The sequence below is a fragment of the Daktulosphaira vitifoliae genome, unplaced genomic scaffold, assembly GCF_025091365.1.
Source record: "Daktulosphaira vitifoliae isolate Bord-2020 unplaced genomic scaffold, ASM2509136v1 Scaffold_2, whole genome shotgun sequence".
Lineage (NCBI taxonomy): Eukaryota > Metazoa > Arthropoda > Insecta > Hemiptera > Phylloxeridae > Daktulosphaira > Daktulosphaira vitifoliae.
Window position 1 is genome coordinate 28,395,095 of NW_026099573.1, and position 19,795 is coordinate 28,414,889.

General features: G+C 23.5%; 1 protein-coding gene across 11 annotated transcripts in view; it reads left to right on the forward strand.

Moving 5' to 3' along the window:
• Positions 1-19,795, forward strand: part of LOC126898394 (piezo-type mechanosensitive ion channel component-like) — a 31,527-nt gene that overhangs the window by 1,723 nt on the left and 10,009 nt on the right. For 4 of the 11 annotated variants that reach the window (XM_050672374.1, XM_050672373.1, XM_050672372.1 and 1 more), the window contains 27 exons: positions 1,679-1,774; positions 1,857-1,979; positions 3,189-3,437; positions 3,639-3,885; positions 4,964-5,120; positions 6,721-6,846; positions 7,289-7,342; positions 7,417-7,434; positions 8,515-8,638; positions 8,721-8,824; positions 8,902-9,168; positions 9,239-9,365; positions 9,525-9,721; positions 9,792-9,940; positions 10,018-10,161; positions 10,234-10,400; positions 10,460-10,602; positions 10,779-10,955; positions 11,023-11,131; positions 11,675-11,865; positions 11,923-12,124; positions 13,822-13,917; positions 13,986-14,151; positions 14,781-14,966; positions 15,027-15,202; positions 15,472-15,625; positions 16,579-16,742. In XM_050672374.1, coding sequence (XP_050528331.1) covers positions 1,679-1,774; positions 1,857-1,979; positions 3,189-3,437; positions 3,639-3,885; positions 4,964-5,120; positions 6,721-6,846; positions 7,289-7,342; positions 7,417-7,434; positions 8,515-8,638; positions 8,721-8,824; positions 8,902-9,168; positions 9,239-9,365; positions 9,525-9,721; positions 9,792-9,940; positions 10,018-10,161; positions 10,234-10,400; positions 10,460-10,602; positions 10,779-10,955; positions 11,023-11,131; positions 11,675-11,865; positions 11,923-12,124; positions 13,822-13,917; positions 13,986-14,151; positions 14,781-14,966; positions 15,027-15,202; positions 15,472-15,625; positions 16,579-16,742 — 4,113 coding nt within the window. Of the gene's footprint in view, positions 1-1,678; positions 1,775-1,856; positions 1,980-3,188; positions 3,438-3,638; positions 3,886-4,963; positions 5,121-6,720; positions 6,847-7,288; positions 7,354-7,416; positions 7,435-8,514; positions 8,639-8,720; positions 8,825-8,901; positions 9,169-9,238; positions 9,366-9,524; positions 9,722-9,791; positions 9,941-10,017; positions 10,162-10,233; positions 10,401-10,459; positions 10,603-10,778; positions 10,956-11,022; positions 11,132-11,674; positions 11,866-11,922; positions 12,125-13,821; positions 13,918-13,985; positions 14,152-14,780; positions 14,967-15,026; positions 15,203-15,471; positions 15,626-16,578; positions 16,743-19,795 lie in introns of those variants that run through there. The other 7 variants (XM_050672375.1, XM_050672378.1, XM_050672377.1 and 4 more) reach the window with 7 other exon arrangements.

Sequence of the window (19,795 nt, forward strand, 5' to 3'; positions counted from 1 at the left end):
TTCTATGGAAATTACCCACATTTGTATGAGCTCTAAAAATTTTATAAATACTATTAGATTAAAATGTATAATTAATGTTGTTTAATTAATAATTGATAAATATTTTTATATAATTGTGAAATGGCTTATATTTAGGTATAATTATGCTAATAATGTTATGATTATCAAATTTATAAGTACAATTTTATAATCCAAGTACTTTTGTGTCATTTAATCCTACATTATGTGTTCTTAATATTAATTTTAAGATAAATATAATTCCAAAAAAAACTATATAGTTATTTATGAATATTTTATTTATACCACAAATACAGATAATAAAAAAAATTATTCAAATTATAAAATTAGAAATAAATATTATTTTTTTTGACTTCATCCAGAAAAGCTCATTTAAGCACGGATAATTTTTATTAAAAATTTCTATACTTATATCAATAATTAGTGTGTAAATATAGTGTTACTTCTATTATGTTTGATGCGCGTTGGTCAACGTTTGATACTATAAAATCAATTTTAATTTTTACAAACTTCAAAATGCTCTAAAAATTTAAATAAAAAATTAATAAAAATAGATTTTGGTATCAAATTATTTCTTATAATCTGCTTTATAAATTGACTATCTTTATTTGTATCATTATAGTTCTAGGCTTTAATAAGTTTTTAAAAAAATATTCAGTAGATTTTAAGTAAGATTTATCTGAACATGGTGAGACACTTGTATAACTAATACATATTAATGCATGTCTATTATACTTATGAATAATATTTAATATTATTAATTGGTAGCCATATTTTGGGATAGATTGAAATTTGACCTTCTTAAACATTTTATTGCTAAATCATAAATTATCATATATTTGTAAGATATATATGGAATATATGTTGTTTATGTGTAGAGATACTTTAAGTTTGGTTCCAAAATTAAGCTTAAAAATTTGAATATTAATCATTTTTACTTGTAGCCACTAGTAATTTTAATACTGTCAAAATAAATACCTATTTTTCTTGAAAATAACTCTAAACTATCAAGGTTTTAAATTATGATGGAAAATATAATTAAATAATGCAATGTAAATATATTATGTCATTTGATTCCTAACACAGTGTTTAATTATGAATTTGTATACATGCTATACTCTAATCAACTAATAATAACATATCATTTTAAAAAGTTTAACTGAAAACATTAATACTTGTCATTTTTATAATGAAACTATCATAAACTACAATATTTTAATAATTAATTAAAAAAAAAACTTTTATATGAATAACATTACTCAAATGTATTATACATTATAGTTATTATAATGAAAAATGAATAGTATCTCATAAATTATATATTAGTAAAGCTAATTACAGTTTATATTTGAATAATTATATTTTATAATGAGATACTAGAAAAATAAAAGTAGTGCATTAAATATTTATAATATTATTTATAAAAATATTTAAATTATATAACATTAAATATAAATAAGAAGCCAATGACCCTTATTTAAAGGCTATTTTTAAAAAGTATACATAAATATTATTGAAAAAATTATGGTTCATTATAAGTTTTATTTTTGCATAGGAAAATTTAAACTAATTGTTATAGTAAATAAACAAATCTCAGAAAATACGAAAAATTAATTTAACTACAGTAGCTACAAAAATATTAAATTTGGAATATTTTCAGGTGTTTGTTTGAAACAAAATGCATTGACTGGTATCTATCTTTTTTTACTATTATATCTTCCAATTATCAAAACACCAACTCCAAACAATATAAATGGTAGTATAACTATCCAACTTTAATATGAGATCATTTTTCATATTATGTACAGATATAGTTTTGATGAAACATGTTTTTATAGGAAGTCCAGGATTCTTCTTAAGACTAGTCACAGCTATAAGTTGGCTTTTGGCATTTGTTCAACTTATATTTCAAGTTATTGTTCTTGTAATGCAACCCTATGCACAAATTTTAGAACCAGCTTGTAAGTATAAACTATACAAAGTATAATAGGGCAACATAAATGATACATTTTCTGTTGTCGACAATATAAGCGAATTGCATAAGTAATTTGAATACTGATTCTGATTCTGGTATCAGATTTTTTCCATTGTATCTATTTTTTGTTATAATTACTAATTAGCAATAAAGCATTAAATGTAAACAAGTAAATCATTATAAAAACTTAAAAATAATTTTTTAAACTTTTCTAATATAATTTAATGATGCTAATTAAAAGTTCTAAAAATTTAAGGACTTTTCTATCAATTTTAATCATTTTTACACCCAATTAAATTTGAATTTGATAGGATATTTTTCAAGAGAAAAGCTGAAATTTCCATTGTAACTTTTTTTGGGTACATCTCATAATTATGAATTTTTACTATTAAAAAAATAATTTGATGAGGAATTCAAAAATATAATTTTTTTTTTTTCAAAAAATGACTTAGGAAGAGCACAATTATGAAAAAAATATATGTAAAATTCATAAATTAGAAAAGAATAAGTTTTTGAATACAGTTTTTTGTGAGTTTTGATGCTTAAAACAATAGTGTAATTAAATTTGGCGTAGTTTTTTTGAATATAAAACTGAACAACCAAACATACCTAGCAAAATATTTATGACTTTACAATTATTTGAAAAACTGAGTGACTAAGTATTAATTATATTTAAAAAGTTAGAAAATAAATAATAATGATAATTGTTTAATTAATGCTGAATTAATAATTTTTAATTATCTCAAAAATTAGATATAATGGAAAAAATTTTAAGCTAGATCTGGTATCAGGGTTGAAAATCGATACAGAATTCATCTAGATATGTAGACAGCAAAATAGTTTTTGCCTATGTTATCTATTACTCTTTGTTACCTTTTATCATCATTAAATGCAACAAATTTCTTATTTCTCTTTAAAATATGGAAAATTAGCTATTCAAAAAAATAGTAAAATATAATTAATTATTTTTGATAGTATATTTTAACACTTAATTATATATTGTAACTTAATTATATATTAATAATAATTATTTAATAATTTAGTAAATATGAATTTTTGTAAAATTACTGTTAAACCTTTATTGATTTAAATGTAACATAGTGCAGGTCTAGATAGCAATAGTTGATTTTCTATTGAAATTAAAAAAAAAAATAATTCATTTAATCATCATTTTAAACTCTGTATTAAATTTCAGGCAGTAATATGGAAAGATTATTTCGACATATTGGTTTTATTGACATATCAAAATTAGATATAATTCAACTATGTTTGTTTTATTTACCAGAATTCATAATGATATGTACTTCCACTATTATTCAAAGGGTTTTAGTTAAAATTAACAACAGAAATTACCAAATATCAGAAAATTTCATGGAAGTTTCAAATTCTGATATAAGGGAATCAGATCAACAAAACAGTTTGTTATGTGTTGCTATTTCAATTGGTAATGGAAGTTAATATTTATTTGAATGAAAAATTATTTGTATTTTTTGTGTGTTAAAAATTTTGTTTTGATATTTAATCAATATATATTACCATATTGCCTTTAAATAATATTATAATATTTTCATAAGAATAAAAATATAATTATTTGATTGATTCAGTTTCCATCACATTTTTATTAATATATTATTTTTTTTTTCAGGAAAATATTTATGTCTTGTTGCCATTTGTTTTGCTGCAATTTCTGTACCTTCAATTATAAGTGCATTCTATTACATTACTTTCATAGGAATTATGACTTGGTGGTCATGTTGTCATCCCATAAGTCGTGGATTTGCATATTTGTTTCGTTTTGTATGTTTAATTGCATGTCTTCATATTATTGTTCTCTTTGTTTATCAAATGGAATGGGCTCAATTACTCCTACCACCAGATTCACCTATTGCTAGGTAAAAATGAACTTCTATTTTTTGTAATAAGTGCAGTGTTATATAGTTAACAAATAATTTCTATAACTGGGGAATTAGAAACATTATTCTAATTTTTTAAAAGTTTTTGTACAATAAGATGTTTCTAAGTAGAAAATTACAAACTGATTTATTTTTATAATGTAATTTTAAATTAATCAGTCATAAAATTTAAAATAAAAAGTATACAGAGTGAACAGTTTATCATAAACCACTCAATTACTAATAAAATTAGTACAATATTGAAAAAAAAATGTGATAAAATAGAAAATGATATGAGTAAGAAAATTACTGGTCAATAATAACTTTTAAACCAGTACTTTCAAAGTTATTTAGATTTTTATACTTAGTCAGAATGAGGAATACGGTCGAGAATGTCTAATGATAAAAATAGCAGCAACCACACTTTTCCTCCGTTCTTTTTTTTAAATACTAAATACTAGAGGTCGCGATTGTGAACGGGTATTAGAATACACGGACACACGGAGCCCAGGTACACGTCATTTTGAATCTCCCCTGTGGGCAGGTAAAGGGTCAAAATTATAAAAAAAATATACAAAATAATAGGTAAGTACCTCACATATTTATATTAAAAAAAATTATATTGATTTAGTCATTTTTAAAAAGTTATGGCAGTAAATAAAAAAAATTGAAAAAATGTCTAAAATTAGGGATTTTAAAATTTGTGATTTTCTTGGAGATTTCCCCCATTTACGGGGAACGAGGGAAGTTTTTTTAATTTTTGAGGGTAATATCTTCGACTAGATATGAATTGTAATCTTTTGACATATTATTGAAAGAAATCGGTTCAATGAGAGCTGAGTAAAAGTGGTAACAGACACAAATAAAAAAACGCATCATAGTAAAATTAATACCTTTTCAGCTTCGCATCGAAGCTAAAAGAGTTACTAGTTTATATAAGATTCTTGTGTAACTTCAGTTAATTTTATTAAATTAATTTTTTTTTAACCAAAAAATTGTGAAAAGAATGAATTTAGATTATATTTTTATACATTTTATGTTAATATGAAAATAAATCATTCATTTATTTGTTTCATAGATATTATGGACTTATTGCAATCAGACAAACTATCTGCACAAACCATGTAGTAGTAATTTTCACCCAATTGGAATGGCCTATGTATGCATTACCTGTAATTTTAGTCACAACCCATTATCTACTATGGTTTGAGTCTCTTTTGATCCTTAATAATCCAGTAAGTAATAAATGTTTTTAATATTTGTACAAAAAATAGTTTTTTATCCATTAACTTTTAAAAACTTATAAAATTATTTTTTTAATTTCATTGGCGTTATATTATTTAATGTGAATTCTTATTAAAACTATATTATTAGTTAATTGAACTATTATTGATAATCAGAGCTCATAAGTTTATGCGTTTATAATTTTGTTAGAGTAATGCTCAAAGAACTTATATACAATTGAACATATTTTTAATTGAATTTAATATTAATAATTTATTTAACTTAAAACATATAAATAGGAAAGAGGTTGGGGGGTTAAGAAACTTACAAATTTTTTTTTTGTTTTCCTATTTTACCTAGTTATGAATTTTGCTCTTATTTATGATAATTTAAATGGTTAAATCAAAAGTTACAAACTCTGTTAATAATTAATTATAATATTAATTTTCATAACATTTTTTAACTATAAATAAAATTTTTAGTGAACTAATGGTCTAGCTTCCAAAGCTTAGATTAAAAAAAAAACTGGCCTGTTACCTTATTTACTGTACTCTTTGTATTTTTTATTTTTGATTTATTAGCTACATAATACTTTTTTAAGTTTATACCTTATACCTTGTAAGGGTTTCAACTTTGTTTTTTCAAATGGGATCACAGATTTTAAATTTAAATTATTTTTATACTATTAGTAATTGAGTGGTCAATGATAAATAATCAACCTGTATATACATATATACAGTGACTAATATTTAATGTCTCACAGAGAAATAATTATAACTATAGTAAATTAATTTTTGTAATAAAAAAAAAAAATTTTTATATATCTTATGATCGGGTCCTAGTATGGCATAGTGGATTATACAGTCGCCATCTTAATGTTAGATAAAATACAATATTTAAATGCTTCAAATGAAATATATTTTGTGGCTATATTAACACGCATAAAAAAAAAAAAAAAATATTTCAATTATCACAATATTTTGAATGGTCATTTAATTGTTTTTTTTTTTTATATTAGTGTTCTATAGTTAAATTTTATGTTGAATTTTTATCTGTAAGTTTTTTTAAGGTAAAAAGTAATTTTATATGTTATTTGATTTAATTAAAAAAAAAAATATTATAATAAGTCATTATTAGAAAAAAATTATTTTCAGAGAAATAATTTTTTTCTGTGTGTGTTTAAACTAATTAAAACTAAAAATTAACTAATAAATTTTTTCATTAACACCAATATGTTATCTATGGTAAAATAATTAATAGTGATTATTTTATTATTATGAAAGAAAACCTTTAGATGATAAAAAAATTAAATATTTAGGGTACCAAAGAAGAATGTTTATATTATTTATAAGATACAATTGTCAATTATATCATTTTTGTGTTTATAGAAACTATAATTAAAATTGCTCAATTTTTTGAAACTCCGTTTTTTTTTTTTTACAAAATAAATAATATTATTATAGGATATTTTAGACTGATAAAAAAAAGAACATTATGCTTTTTTCAATTAAAGAATTATCAATGTTATTAATTCGACTTTTTGTAAATGTAAAACGGGATTTAATTTAATCTCATAAAAATTCTCCTTATTAAGTAGTAAAATAATTACAGGATATTGAATTAAAATCATTAGGAATGACTCGACAAGTTACAGTACGTTTGTCTCAAAAAGGTCCTAATAAATATTTTTTTCGAAACAAAACCAATCGATGGCGTGCAGCTACTCGTAAAGTTTGTGTGCGTTCATCTTTTTACTTGTAATAATCAAACACTTAATAGATTGTGTGTTTTATTAATAGAATGCACCTTAATTTTTTTAATTGATTTTCCAATTATTTTATTAATTTTTGTATATAAATGTGTTTAAGAAGGTATTTTTATATTTTACATATTTTATCAGTAAAATAAATCAGAAATTTACTTTTAAAATAAAGGTCTATTATAATAGTTATTGTTATTTTCTACTTAATCGAGTAAAATTAATATAAAATTATATTTTTTATATGAGCTGGCATTTATTATCTAAAAATTATTTTATAATGTTGAAATTTTTATAATAATGCTTTGAGTAATATTATAATTTTGTGCAAAGATAAACTTATATATTTAAGAACATTGCTTTTTTTGTTGTAAATAATTCCTCTGTATACTTCACTGTTATTTATAATTTGTATTGTAGATGCTTGCTTCAACATATGCTGCAATTAGCTCACAGCCAACAGAAAGCACACCTGTATGTGTATGGTATTTAAGTTTTTTAATTTTTATTTTTTCAAATAATTATAATAATGTGAATAAAATTGACAGGATGTACAGCTTAAAGAGGTAAAGAAAAATGTAGCATTTGAGAAAAAAATTTGGTAGTACCACAAGTAAGAGATGACTAACACCAGTTTTACATTATTTTTGAAAAGTTATATGTGAACAAATTTTTTTCTATTGTACTTAGATGAATCATGGGTAAATAATAAATTAACTTTTAATTTATGGAGATTTAAATTGTTTTTTAACTAGCCATCAAGTATATTCTGATGTTAATGATATTTTATGATTTTTAGATTAATAGTAGTTATTTATTTATATTGAATATTTTACCAATTTTTACACATAATAAAAATTCACAAATAATGTAATTCTGGCTAAAATGCGGTGGGCTTTAATTTTGATTAACTTTGTGTTATTAATTTGTTTTGCTTAAAGTACACATAATACAAAAGATGAAATAATTTTATCATGAAAATGAAATATTTAGCTAATAAAATTGTTTTTAAAACCATTTGTAATGTGATTTTAAAATTATTTGTGTGATTATTTTCAATTTAATATGTTTAAATTGAAAATAAAAAATGCAAATCGATGAATCCTTCTTATGTTATTATTTGATTATAAAAATTGTTTAACCCTGCTTCAATCATTATGACAGAGGGTTACATAACATCATATACCATGTATATTAATTCATTTCATTATTACTTGTCATTTATCAATAATACAATTCTCCATATTAAAACTAGAAATGTATAGATATTGTTTGTTAAGTTAACATTACATAGCAGTATAGTAATATATGAGAAATCAGTAGAAGGTTGTGTAGCACTGAAGGATAAATCACTTTTATAAATAGCTATTATTATTGCTTCCGCATTTTGCACATTTAGCTGTATGTTATTTTTTTTTTAATTTTTATGTTTTTAATTTATTTTATTTGATACTTTTTATAATGAATTGAAGTTAATAATTTTACTATTATTTGCTTTTTTGGTAATTATACAAAGATTTTTAATGTAATCAAAAAAAAAAGAAAAACTTTGTAAAGCTGTACATCATACATTAACATGGCTGTTTTCATTGTTATATTTTGTAGTTTGAATCAATGAAATGTTTTATTTTATTTTTTAAATATAGCTTATCCGTGGTCAATCTCAACTTTATACCACTGGTCCTAATCAAATTGAAACTCCATCGTGTAGTATTTATGAAAATGATAAACAAGATTCTAGTATAAAAAAAGATGATCACATGGATGAAAGTAATTTATTTAATTTTAAATTCATTATTCTTTTTATATGAAATTTAATTTTAATTGTAGTAATAAATGTTAACTTTTTTAGAAGAATTCAAGTCAAATATTTTCTATTATCTCATAGATGTACTAAGTACAGTTACTCAATTTATAACACGTACTTCTTATATAGGCCTTAATATTGTTATGATGGTAAGATTTTTTTTAAAAATAATGTTGACACATAAATTTGATTTGAACAATGGTATTATTTTGTATTTATTCTATAGGCTTGGAGTATAACATATCATAGTTGGTTAACATTTATATTATTACTGTGGGCTAGTATTTCATGGATGGTTCCTCAACAAAGAAAAACAATGTTACGTTCCTCACCTTTCTTAGTTTTTTATGCAGAATTTTTATTGCTCTCACAATTTTTGTATTGTATGAATTTAACTGATTCTGAATTACCACAAAAAATTCAAGATTGGAACTTACAACAAATTGGTTTTACAAAAATTCTTCATTATCCAATTAAACCATTGTTAATTAAAGTAAAAGTTATAAGTTATATTCAATAGTAATTTATGATTTTAATAAACATATTTTTTTATTATTTATCAGACTTTATTTACTATAATGTTTTGGATTACTCTGCGACAATATATGCAAGAAAGACGTGAAGCAAGAAGTCATTCAGCTGTAGCTAATATGATAGCCCCTTTACAAGTTACAGTTGGAACTGCAACAGGTTAGACTTCGTATTTTTAAACTAAAACTTATCCATTCTACATTAACACTATAATTACGCAAATATATATATATATATATATCTTTATATATAAACAGTGAATTTAAATAACTATAAATAAATTATTATTAATGGGCAATTTAATAATTTATGTTATAGCTATGGGAGGAGATTCAATTACAAAAGGTAGTCAACTAATGCAAAGACTTGGCGAGGAAGCTAAAATTATTTTGACAAAGTTTTGGATTTGGATTGTTGCTCTTGTATTGTTTGGAATTGGAATCACTGGTGAAAGAATGACAATATTTAGAATAATTTACATGGCACTGGCATTAGTATTTTTATTAACATTTCAAGTAAAATTATATGTCATTTTATTTGTATATTTATTGAGTTACATGATGCTATTTTAAATCTTTATTACAGCTCTCTTGGGTGATATGGAGAAAAATGATGTATGGATTTTGGTTCACAGTCATAATTTATTCAATGTTAATTTTAGTTATGACTTATACTTATCAGTTTGATCATTTTCCATATTACTGGGAAAAATATTTGAAAATTCCGCCTACTCTGTGAGTTTTTTTATAAATCTTTTAAACATTTTTTTCAAATTAATTAAGCCAAATTAATTTTTTTATTCATTTTATAGACAATTAGATATAGGCTTAGAGACATTTGAAACTGGTGAACTATTTATAAGGCTTTTGACTCCAACTTTTTTTGTTATTATCACTGTAGTTCAACTTTACTATTTTCACAAGGACTTTTTAGCTATATATGATATAAAAAGCAGGTAAAATATTTCCATGTATTAAATAAAAAATAACATTTTGTTTGTTCGATTATTATTATGATAATCTTGCAGGGGTACTAGTATTGTAAAGCCATCAAAAACAAATGATGAGTTTTCGTATTCAGACAGTGAAAATGCTACTGATTCCAATGAAACTGCAGAAGAGAAAGAGAATAGAATTCGGCGATTAGCCAGATCAAGCTTTATTTCAGAAAGACATTCATTTAAAATTTTTAAAAGTATTTTTCTAAATTTTTAATCTGATTTAATTTATCTAAATAATATTTATATATTTTAGACCTCCCAAAAATAAATTTTAGCACATTCTTCAAGATTATAAAAAGGTATCTCTATTATATAATAGAATTGACCTGGTTGTATGCAGAATTACATATGATGAAAATTATTTTACTATGTGTTATGTTTTTGGCAGCTTATGAGGTATATTTAATTTTTAAAATATTATTAAATTTTAAATAAATTTACTATGTTAAATTATAATTTTAATCTTAATTATACAAAAATTTTACGTATTGAAAAATTGAATAAAATAATGGTAACTTTTGTTACTACTTAATATTATTATCATCATTAGTGTCATAAGATATTTTTTATAGGTTTGTGTGGTTCATTTTGTGCTGGTTATGTTAGTAACTATTTCACTGGTTTTCAATAGTCGGATTCAATCTATTATTGTTTACATTATATCTGTGTATGTGTCTGTTTTGTTATTAGCCAAAATGATCTATCAAATTGAATACATTCGTGAAGGTACATGGAATGTGACATGCGCGGTAAGTAATTTTTTTAAAATATGCCTAATTAAAAAAATAATTATTTTAAATTATTTTATTTTAAAAGGATCCTAATAATGATAAAGCAATAAAGTATTATAATACTGCTAACTGGGTTGGATTTATAAAAGCTGCAGATGGTGTTTCACTACTCACATTACTCAAAGGCTACATAAGTAATTTTTTTTACAATTAGATAAATTTAGGTTTTTAGTGTATTTATTTATTTCTAAATTATTTGTAGAAATTAAAACATTTGCACTAATTGCAGTGTTAAATCAACTTTGAAATTTTGTCATTATCTAAGTTAGAACTAGTTTTAGTTTTAGTTATTAGTGAGGTTGACATAATAACCATGCACTCAGACCTGTTGGTCCATTGTGCGCACCTCATACCAAATTGTCTTGATTCAGTTTACCCACCTAAGTGTTATTACATTATACCTATCATTGTATAAGGGTGGTACATCAAGTCATCCCTATGGATGACCATAGAGTCCTGTCATTTTAGCAAAATCTCTCTGGGTCTTAGGTTTTTAAAATCTTCTTTTTCAGGAAAAGGTTTGCTCAAGTAGTTTGATCTTAGTAGTGAACAAGACTTCACATTCGCATATAATGTGAAATGAGTCGTCCTCTTTAAATTAGAACTAACCTTATATATTAAATTAGATAGTTGAACTCTTTATTATGAAACTAATAAAAAACATTTTGGTTAACTAGGTATAGTTTTTGTAATTACATTACATCGAATTGTAGTTACACGTCAGAAATATAAAAGACATTTAAAAGGTAGATCATTAGCAAAGCCTTTGAGAATGTTTCCTGGTATTACATATAAAGATGTTGATAAAGATATTCCTCATTGTCTTAAATATCTACTTAACTTTGGATTTTATCGATTTGGTGTTGAGGTAATAATTAAAACTATGTCATATTTGAATAAAAAATCTAATATTTTTATGTTTTAGATAACATTAATCTCTGTTGCAATACTTATTGGTACACGCATGGATTTGTATGCAGTTATCTATACACTTTGGTTACTGTTTTTTGTTATGCTTTCTAGAGAAACATTAGCTAAGTTATGGTTAGTCTTTATGTTCTTTATTGTAGTAACTATTCCCCTTCAGTATGCTATTGTAATTGGATTACCTCCAAATTTATGTTTTGGTAAGTTTTGAATATATTAATTATAAAAAAAGAAATATTTAAAAATAGTAGAAGTTTTTGTAGTATACCAGTATACTGGTGGTTCACATGCAATGTGAAACTTAGTTTTTAGCTTTGATGCAAAGCTGAGAAAGTATTAATTTTATTTTTCCTCACATTAATCCCAACTACTTAGGGTCGGCCACCCTTATCCTAAACTTCCACTTGACACGATCTCCCACATCATCTACGCTCACATCAGCTGTCCTCAAATCGCATTCAATAGCATCCTTCCATCTCTTTTTTGATCTTCCTTTATCTTTTCTTCCTTCAACATTAATTTCTATAACTGTTCTTACAGCTTCCGATTCTTCTCTCCTCATAACATGACGAAACCATCTAAGACAATTTTCTCTCATCTTATCTATGATTGACGCTATACCATAACTCCCTCTTATATGTTTGTTCCTTATCTTCTCTAGTCACTCCACTTATCCATCTTAGCATTCTCATCTCTGTTTTTCTTTCTTATCAACTGCCCAACACTTTGAACCATATATCATAGCTGGTCTCGATACAGTCTTATAGAACTTACCTTTCAGCCTCATTGAAATTCTTTTATCGCATAACACATCGGACACTTCTTTTTACTTTAACCACCGTCACTTAATCCTATGTCTTACATCCCATCAATACCACTGCTCATTTGCACAACTGATCTTAAATACTTAAAACATTCCACTTCTCCTATCACGTCTTCGCCTATTGTCACTGATCTCCTCATTTTTATTAATTTTACTATAATTTGTTTTTTTTTTTTTATGTCGCAATTTTTTCTTAGCACTCACTGGACCGATTTCTTTCAACAATAAGTCAAAAGATTACAAATCGTATTTAGTTGAAGACATTCCCTTAAAAATTGAAAAAAAATTCCCTCGTTCTCTTCCAAAAAAAAATTTGTCCCAACAATCTACTTTCTATGTGCAAATGACTGCTGTAGTTAAAAAAACATGATTTTTTTGTGTTCAAATTATTTTGTTTTAAAATATCTTACAAGGGTTTACCATAGTAATGAGTTCACCAATTTTTATAAAATTTACATTAACCTAACTTATATTAAATATAAATATAAATTTATTTTTATTATTTTGACCCCTCAAAGTTTAGAAAAAAGGCTGCTTTGAATTTTTGAACAAGTTTAAATTGTTATTTTTAGCTCAAAATTAATGTAATACACGGTGGCTACGTAAATATATAGTCTTACATGCTGGGGTATGAGGCTCAAACCCCGCCCATTGAAATAACTTTTTTAAATTTTTTCTCAATTTTTTTTTAGGTAGAAATAAAATTTAAACATGGGTCAGCTCTCACTTGACCCATTTTTATAAACAATACATCAAATTATCACAACTAGTGTCTAGTTAAAGATATTAACCTTCTTGCTTTTGGAATTATTCACCAGTTTTTTAAAATTAAACACTATTAATAGATTTGCATCGAAGCGTTCCTTTTGAATAGTGATTTTAATCACTATCAGATATCATCTATACTTGTGCCAACTATGCCACGACCCCACTGGAACAAGTAGGGCAATTAACCCCTCCCCTTACCTCATCACCAAATGTTTTTTTTTTATTATTGTAGTTAAATGTTCAAAATTATGTTTTATGTATTTTATGAGTCTTCATCATAATAATTAATATTTTATGATATTACAGATTGGCCTTGGGATAATTCCGATTTTTTGAGTAATTTTAGAGATTGGATGTTCTTACCTGATCCAGATTCTCCACCTAATTCATACAAATTACTCTGTAAAAATATTTATTCATTTAGTGTTTCTATGTTTCAAATTAGTGTTTATATCTAAATATACTATTAGGTGATTTCATTGTACTTTTATTTGTCTCCCGTCAATCGATTGTTTTCAAAATTGAGAGAACACATCTTGATGGTGAATATCCTGGTGGTACCAATTGTTCAATAATAGAAGAAGCAGAAAAACCTAGTTTTGTAAATCCAGTACCTGATTTTGTTTCTCATATAAGGTGAATATAAAATGTGTATTTTTTAGAAAATTACTAATATGATAGAATTAACTGGTGTTTTGTAATTTTTGCCAAAAATTACTTTTATACTAAGGGTTTAGGTAATTTGCACATCATAAAAAAAACCCATTTATATAATCTGCACCACAAGGGAGAACTGTCTATAGAATGTAATTTGTGTCTCACTAATATGTATAAAATGCAATTTGTGCCAAATTTTTTTTTAAACAAATTTTTCCAGGTATTTGTTTGATAAACAAATCTCATTGACTATTTTAACTGATATTTTAATAAATAATTCATATTTTCATTAATTTAATATTTATATCAAATTATTATATTATAATTTTTATTTTTATTGAACATTAAGATTAATTATGACATTAGAGTTAACCTTTTTTATTTATTTCTCCACTTATATAAAATTAGACACCAAATCTTGTATAAATTACTTTTATAATAGTGTTCAGTCTGGCACTATATGCATTTTTTACAGTTATAAAATGGCCCAAATATAATGTATATGTTTTTGCACCTGTTGGTGCTACAAATTACTATATCTTGAAATATTAAATTGTATAGTAAAAACATATGTATTTATTGATAATTAATATTATAAAAATTTTTAGATCATGGCTTGACATTATAAAACGTGTTGTATTGATTGGATTTATATGGTTCACATTGGCTATTGTATTTTTGGCTGGTACTAATAGAGTGAATTTATTTTCACTTGGTTATCTCATTGGTTCATTTATATTTTTATGGCAAGGAAATGACTATTATTTAAGACCAGTAAATGTAATTCTCAAATGGTAAGTGGAATGTTTTTGTAATTTTTTAAGTAATTTTTTAAAATATTTATTTAAATTCAGGTGGAATAAATTAATTTTGTATAATATCTTGGTAATTTCATTAAAAGCCATTTTACAAATTCCTGGTTGTATGTATATGAGTTACATGAAGAAAAACACATGCTGGATGATTCAACTTTTTGGTATATCTTGTATTCAAAAATTTTCAACCAATGAACCTGTTGTTTTAGAATCAGGTAATAATTAAAAACAAAAATAGTATTTCATTTTTTAGATTGATAGATTAAATTTAAATTGTTTATTTATAAAAATTGTTAGATAACATTGATATTAGTAAAACATTGGTTGGTAGTAGATGTAATTGATTATAAAATTAAAATTTTTTAAAATAATTAATTAGTTACTCAGTCAATCAAAAAAAGATTATGTATGTGTTCATAATTTTAAAAATAGAAATTAGATTTGCTCTATAAAACAAAAATTATAAAAATAATATATTTTTCAGAGAATGACGATTGTGAAATACCTATTGAGCACGTTGGATTGGCATGGGACATTTTATGTTTTGGATTTTTAATATTTCAAAGACGGTTATTTAACAGTCATTACTTTTTTAGAATTGTAGATGAAACAAAAGCAATGGCTATACTAGCTTCAAGGTAAAAAAAAATGCTATAATTTAATTTTTATATTTAATCAAACGATTCAATCTGTCCATATTTTCATTTCCCTGTAAATTATAGTCCTTTCAATTTATTCATTTTTGCATAACTTATTGCATAGGCAAAATGTATTTAAAAAATGCACATAAATCATTAAATAGTGTATACAAACATCTTAAAATGTAAAGAAATTAATTATTTCATTAATATTTTTAATAAAAAAAGAAATAAATAGGAAAACTATAAGATGCTTAAAAAATAAGAACACAATAAAAGACTATATTAAATTATAAATGTATATTAAGTTACATCTTATAATTTAAAATTATAAATATTAAATTTAAACTAAAAAATAAAAAAATATTTCAATCAATAATCTAAAAAAATTACTAAAAAATGTTTTATTCATTTTTTAGTTTTAAAAATATATTTTATAATTTTTAATAATATTAGTCTTAAGTAATAATTTTTTTTTTATACATATTATATTTTTTTATTTTCTCAGACATTTTTTAACTGATTAATTTTTCTATACTTAAGTAAAATAATTACAAATTCATGTTTTTCACACATGTGATATGGGTTTTATTCGCAATTTTTTATTTTGTTTAATATTAACTGTGTAAATAAAATTAGCAAGACTCATTTTAATAGTTAAAAAATGCTTTTGTTTCTAATTAAGTAATAATACAATTGAAAGATTGTACAGTAATGGTAAAAAAAATCATAAAATTATTTATTGTTTCTCAAAGTATTTTCTAGTAAGTGCTAAGTATATAAATTTAAAATTTCATGATCATATTCATAAAGTTTATTTTTTGCTCTAGTTTCCAAATTTTTTAACATTTTATAATTTTTGTACTAATTTTAGATAATCTTAATCTTTATTGAACTTCCTTTTAAATCTATTGTTTAATTTAATAATTAATATGTATTTTATTTTTTGGTAGGGGTGCAGAGTTAATTCAAGAACTTGCACAAAAACGAATTCAAGAGCAACATGAAACTGAAAGTAAAGTGTTAGAAAAAATTAAATCTAAAATGGATAGAATCAAAGCAACACAGAAAAAAATACAAGGATATGGAGCTAAAGATCCCTTATCACATGAAAAAGGTATTTTACAGTAAATATTTATTTCTTGTTGAATGTTTTTTCAGTACCAAAATAATTCTTATGTTATATTTTAATATTAGGCAGCATACTATTTTTTACCATATTTTTGAATTTGAAGTATTATTATAATAACTAAATTATAAATAATAAATCCAAGTATAATAATTTTAGGGCGTGGTGGTCACACTAGTTGTTGATAAAACTCTAGTGTTAAGCCATGCCTATCGCCGTAGATGGACGGATGGGTGACCATGCGTGCGCTTCTACGGGGCCGAAAAAGCACCATGTTCCCAGTGCAGAAGGCAACGGTAAACCACTGCATTTAAATTATCCCAGGATATACCAATGATATTAACCAACCTAACGGTTTAAAAAAAAAAAAATTAATAATTTTATTAATAACTCAAAAAATTTCAAAAATGAACTTTTTAAACTTTATATTAATTTTATAGCAAAATTATGTTACATATTATTATTATTATTATTGTTTGAGTTGATAGAGCTTAATAAATCTACTGTAAAGATCCCTTTAAGTATAGAATTTTTCGTTTTTTGCCTTCTGTTACTGTTTTCCATTCTTATAATTGTTATGAAGATATAATAATTTTTACACAAAGTAAATTATAACATTTGTTAAACTTACTTTTTTAAATTATTTAATTGGTATTATTTAACTAATATATTATTTATTTATTTGATTAATAATAATTTCTTAAATAAGAAACTTGATTTTTTGTTTAAAACTCAATGAAAAACTTATATAACTTAGTTTATTCTAAATTAACTTCAATACTTATTCATTGATTTTTGATATCTTCAATTTATGTGAGTTTCTCAACTAATGAAATCGTTTTTACAATGCAAAATTATATATATTTTTTATCTATCAGCAAGAATAATAATATAACTCAATTGTTTTGAGCTAATATGAATAAAAAAAGGATTTTGGAAATTTTCATTAATTTAAATTAAAAGTTGGTTCATGAAAGTCTTGTAACAAATTCATTTGTCGTTAATAGTATAAAAGTTTCAACTTGATTTTGCCTCTCTTGTATTTGTTTTTTGAAATTATGGCACTATTCTTTTTGAAAGGTAGTATATTTATATATTTTTTCGAAATACTTTTGTGAAATTTGAACTGTGACAAAATATGTTATTTTGTTTTTGAATGTCAAATCTTGAGATTTTTTTAATTGCATATTTGTTTAATAAAATTAACAGATTTTTATATTTGATAAACCCTGTTATGTGGTTATTTAAGGGTTGTGCCTTAATACCCATCAACATTATTCTAAGGAACCAACAGGGGATAGCTGGCTAGACTATATCTACCTTAGGTACTGAGGTTTCTTATTTATTTTATATACCTTTAGAGAAACTACCAAGGGTCATACTATAAAATATATAAAACTCTTGATTATGCAACGATATAATAGTTTATGAAGTTAGCGAAGTAAATAAAATAATACTTCTTGCTGGGATACCTAGAGATGATATTAATCCAAAAGGGAACTGACGGCAACACACACACAAGCACTATACAAGTGGTTGCTGATTTATATTAATATCTTCGACAATATGAATAATAGTCACAATTATAGTCAACTGCCGTTTGGGTCATTCGTATTATGGCACAGTGGCTATGAATCCCAAAATTGTTAATGTCCGCCCTCGTGTTAGTAATACATGTGTCACTGTGTTAATATTATAAGCTTAGTCAGCAGTACGATGAAGTTGTAAGAACGAGTATATCAGCACATGTATGTGATCTTATTAACCCATAAAAAAATTTTGTTTTGTAAATTTTGTATAAAAATGTGATATTTTTGTTTGTTTTTTATATCACTTTATATTAATAAGTATTTTGGAGCTCATTGTCAAAAAAGAATTTTTTTTTAAAAACGTTAAAAAATTGTTTCTACAAAAAAAAAAAAAGTACAAAATAGTATACTATTTTTGAGTTGAACTTATTTTCTCCTTTATATATTTTTATACAATAATATACACAATTTTCAAAAATCAAATAAATTAAAATTGTAGACTTAGCCTTCCAAGATTTGCTCCCTGATTTTGACCTTAAATAATAACATATATTTCATGAAAAAGATCGAACTAATTATAATTTTATTATCTGAAAATAAATTTGTGTCAAATATATATATTTAATATTATCATCATTAATATACAGAATAACCTATCTATCATAACTTCTCTCAGTTACTTACAAAATAAAAGTAAATTTAAGAATACTTTTTGTCTTTTTTTAGTTACATATATTTCTTGGTTATTATCTTTTTTCTATCCATCCTTTATATTTTATAAGGATATCAACATAATGTTCATTTAATGGCAACTAAAAAAAGCCTAAAAAACATTCTCAAAAATATTTTTTTATTTTATGAGTAATTTAGCCTATATCAATCTCTAACTGTAGAATGAGAACAAATCTACTTTTTTTCAGGAAAGTTTGAAAACTAAACATCTATTGTTAAATAATAAAAAATGTTTTAACATTTATGTTCCCAATTTTAATCAATTTTAATCAATTCTTTTTCATTTAATTTAAAAGATAAATTATTAATAATATATCTTTAATTATTATATGTAATTTATGAACTTATACCCTTTATGTAGAAAACATGACGTGATATTTTTGATATTATTATAAAAGTAAGAAATATTATAAAAAAAATTTCAAATTTTAATAATGTTCATAATATTATACTAAATATAAATATTTTGTGATTTTAAATTAAACAAGATAAACTGAGATGTAGAATCATTTTTTATTATTTATAATATAGATTAACTACAAAAAGTAGACATTTAAAGTAACATTACTTATTTTTATAATAGAATATAATATTTAAATTCTATTTTTATGTTTAGATTTAACTAATATTTTATTTAAAATGGATTTATTTCCTTTCTGCAGTAAGTGATTCATATAGTTACATCTTTTTAATATGTATACACTTCTTTTTTGAAAAATGTAGAATCTACTTATACTATATGAATTAAACTAAAAATTAAAATTAAATTACATTGAAGAG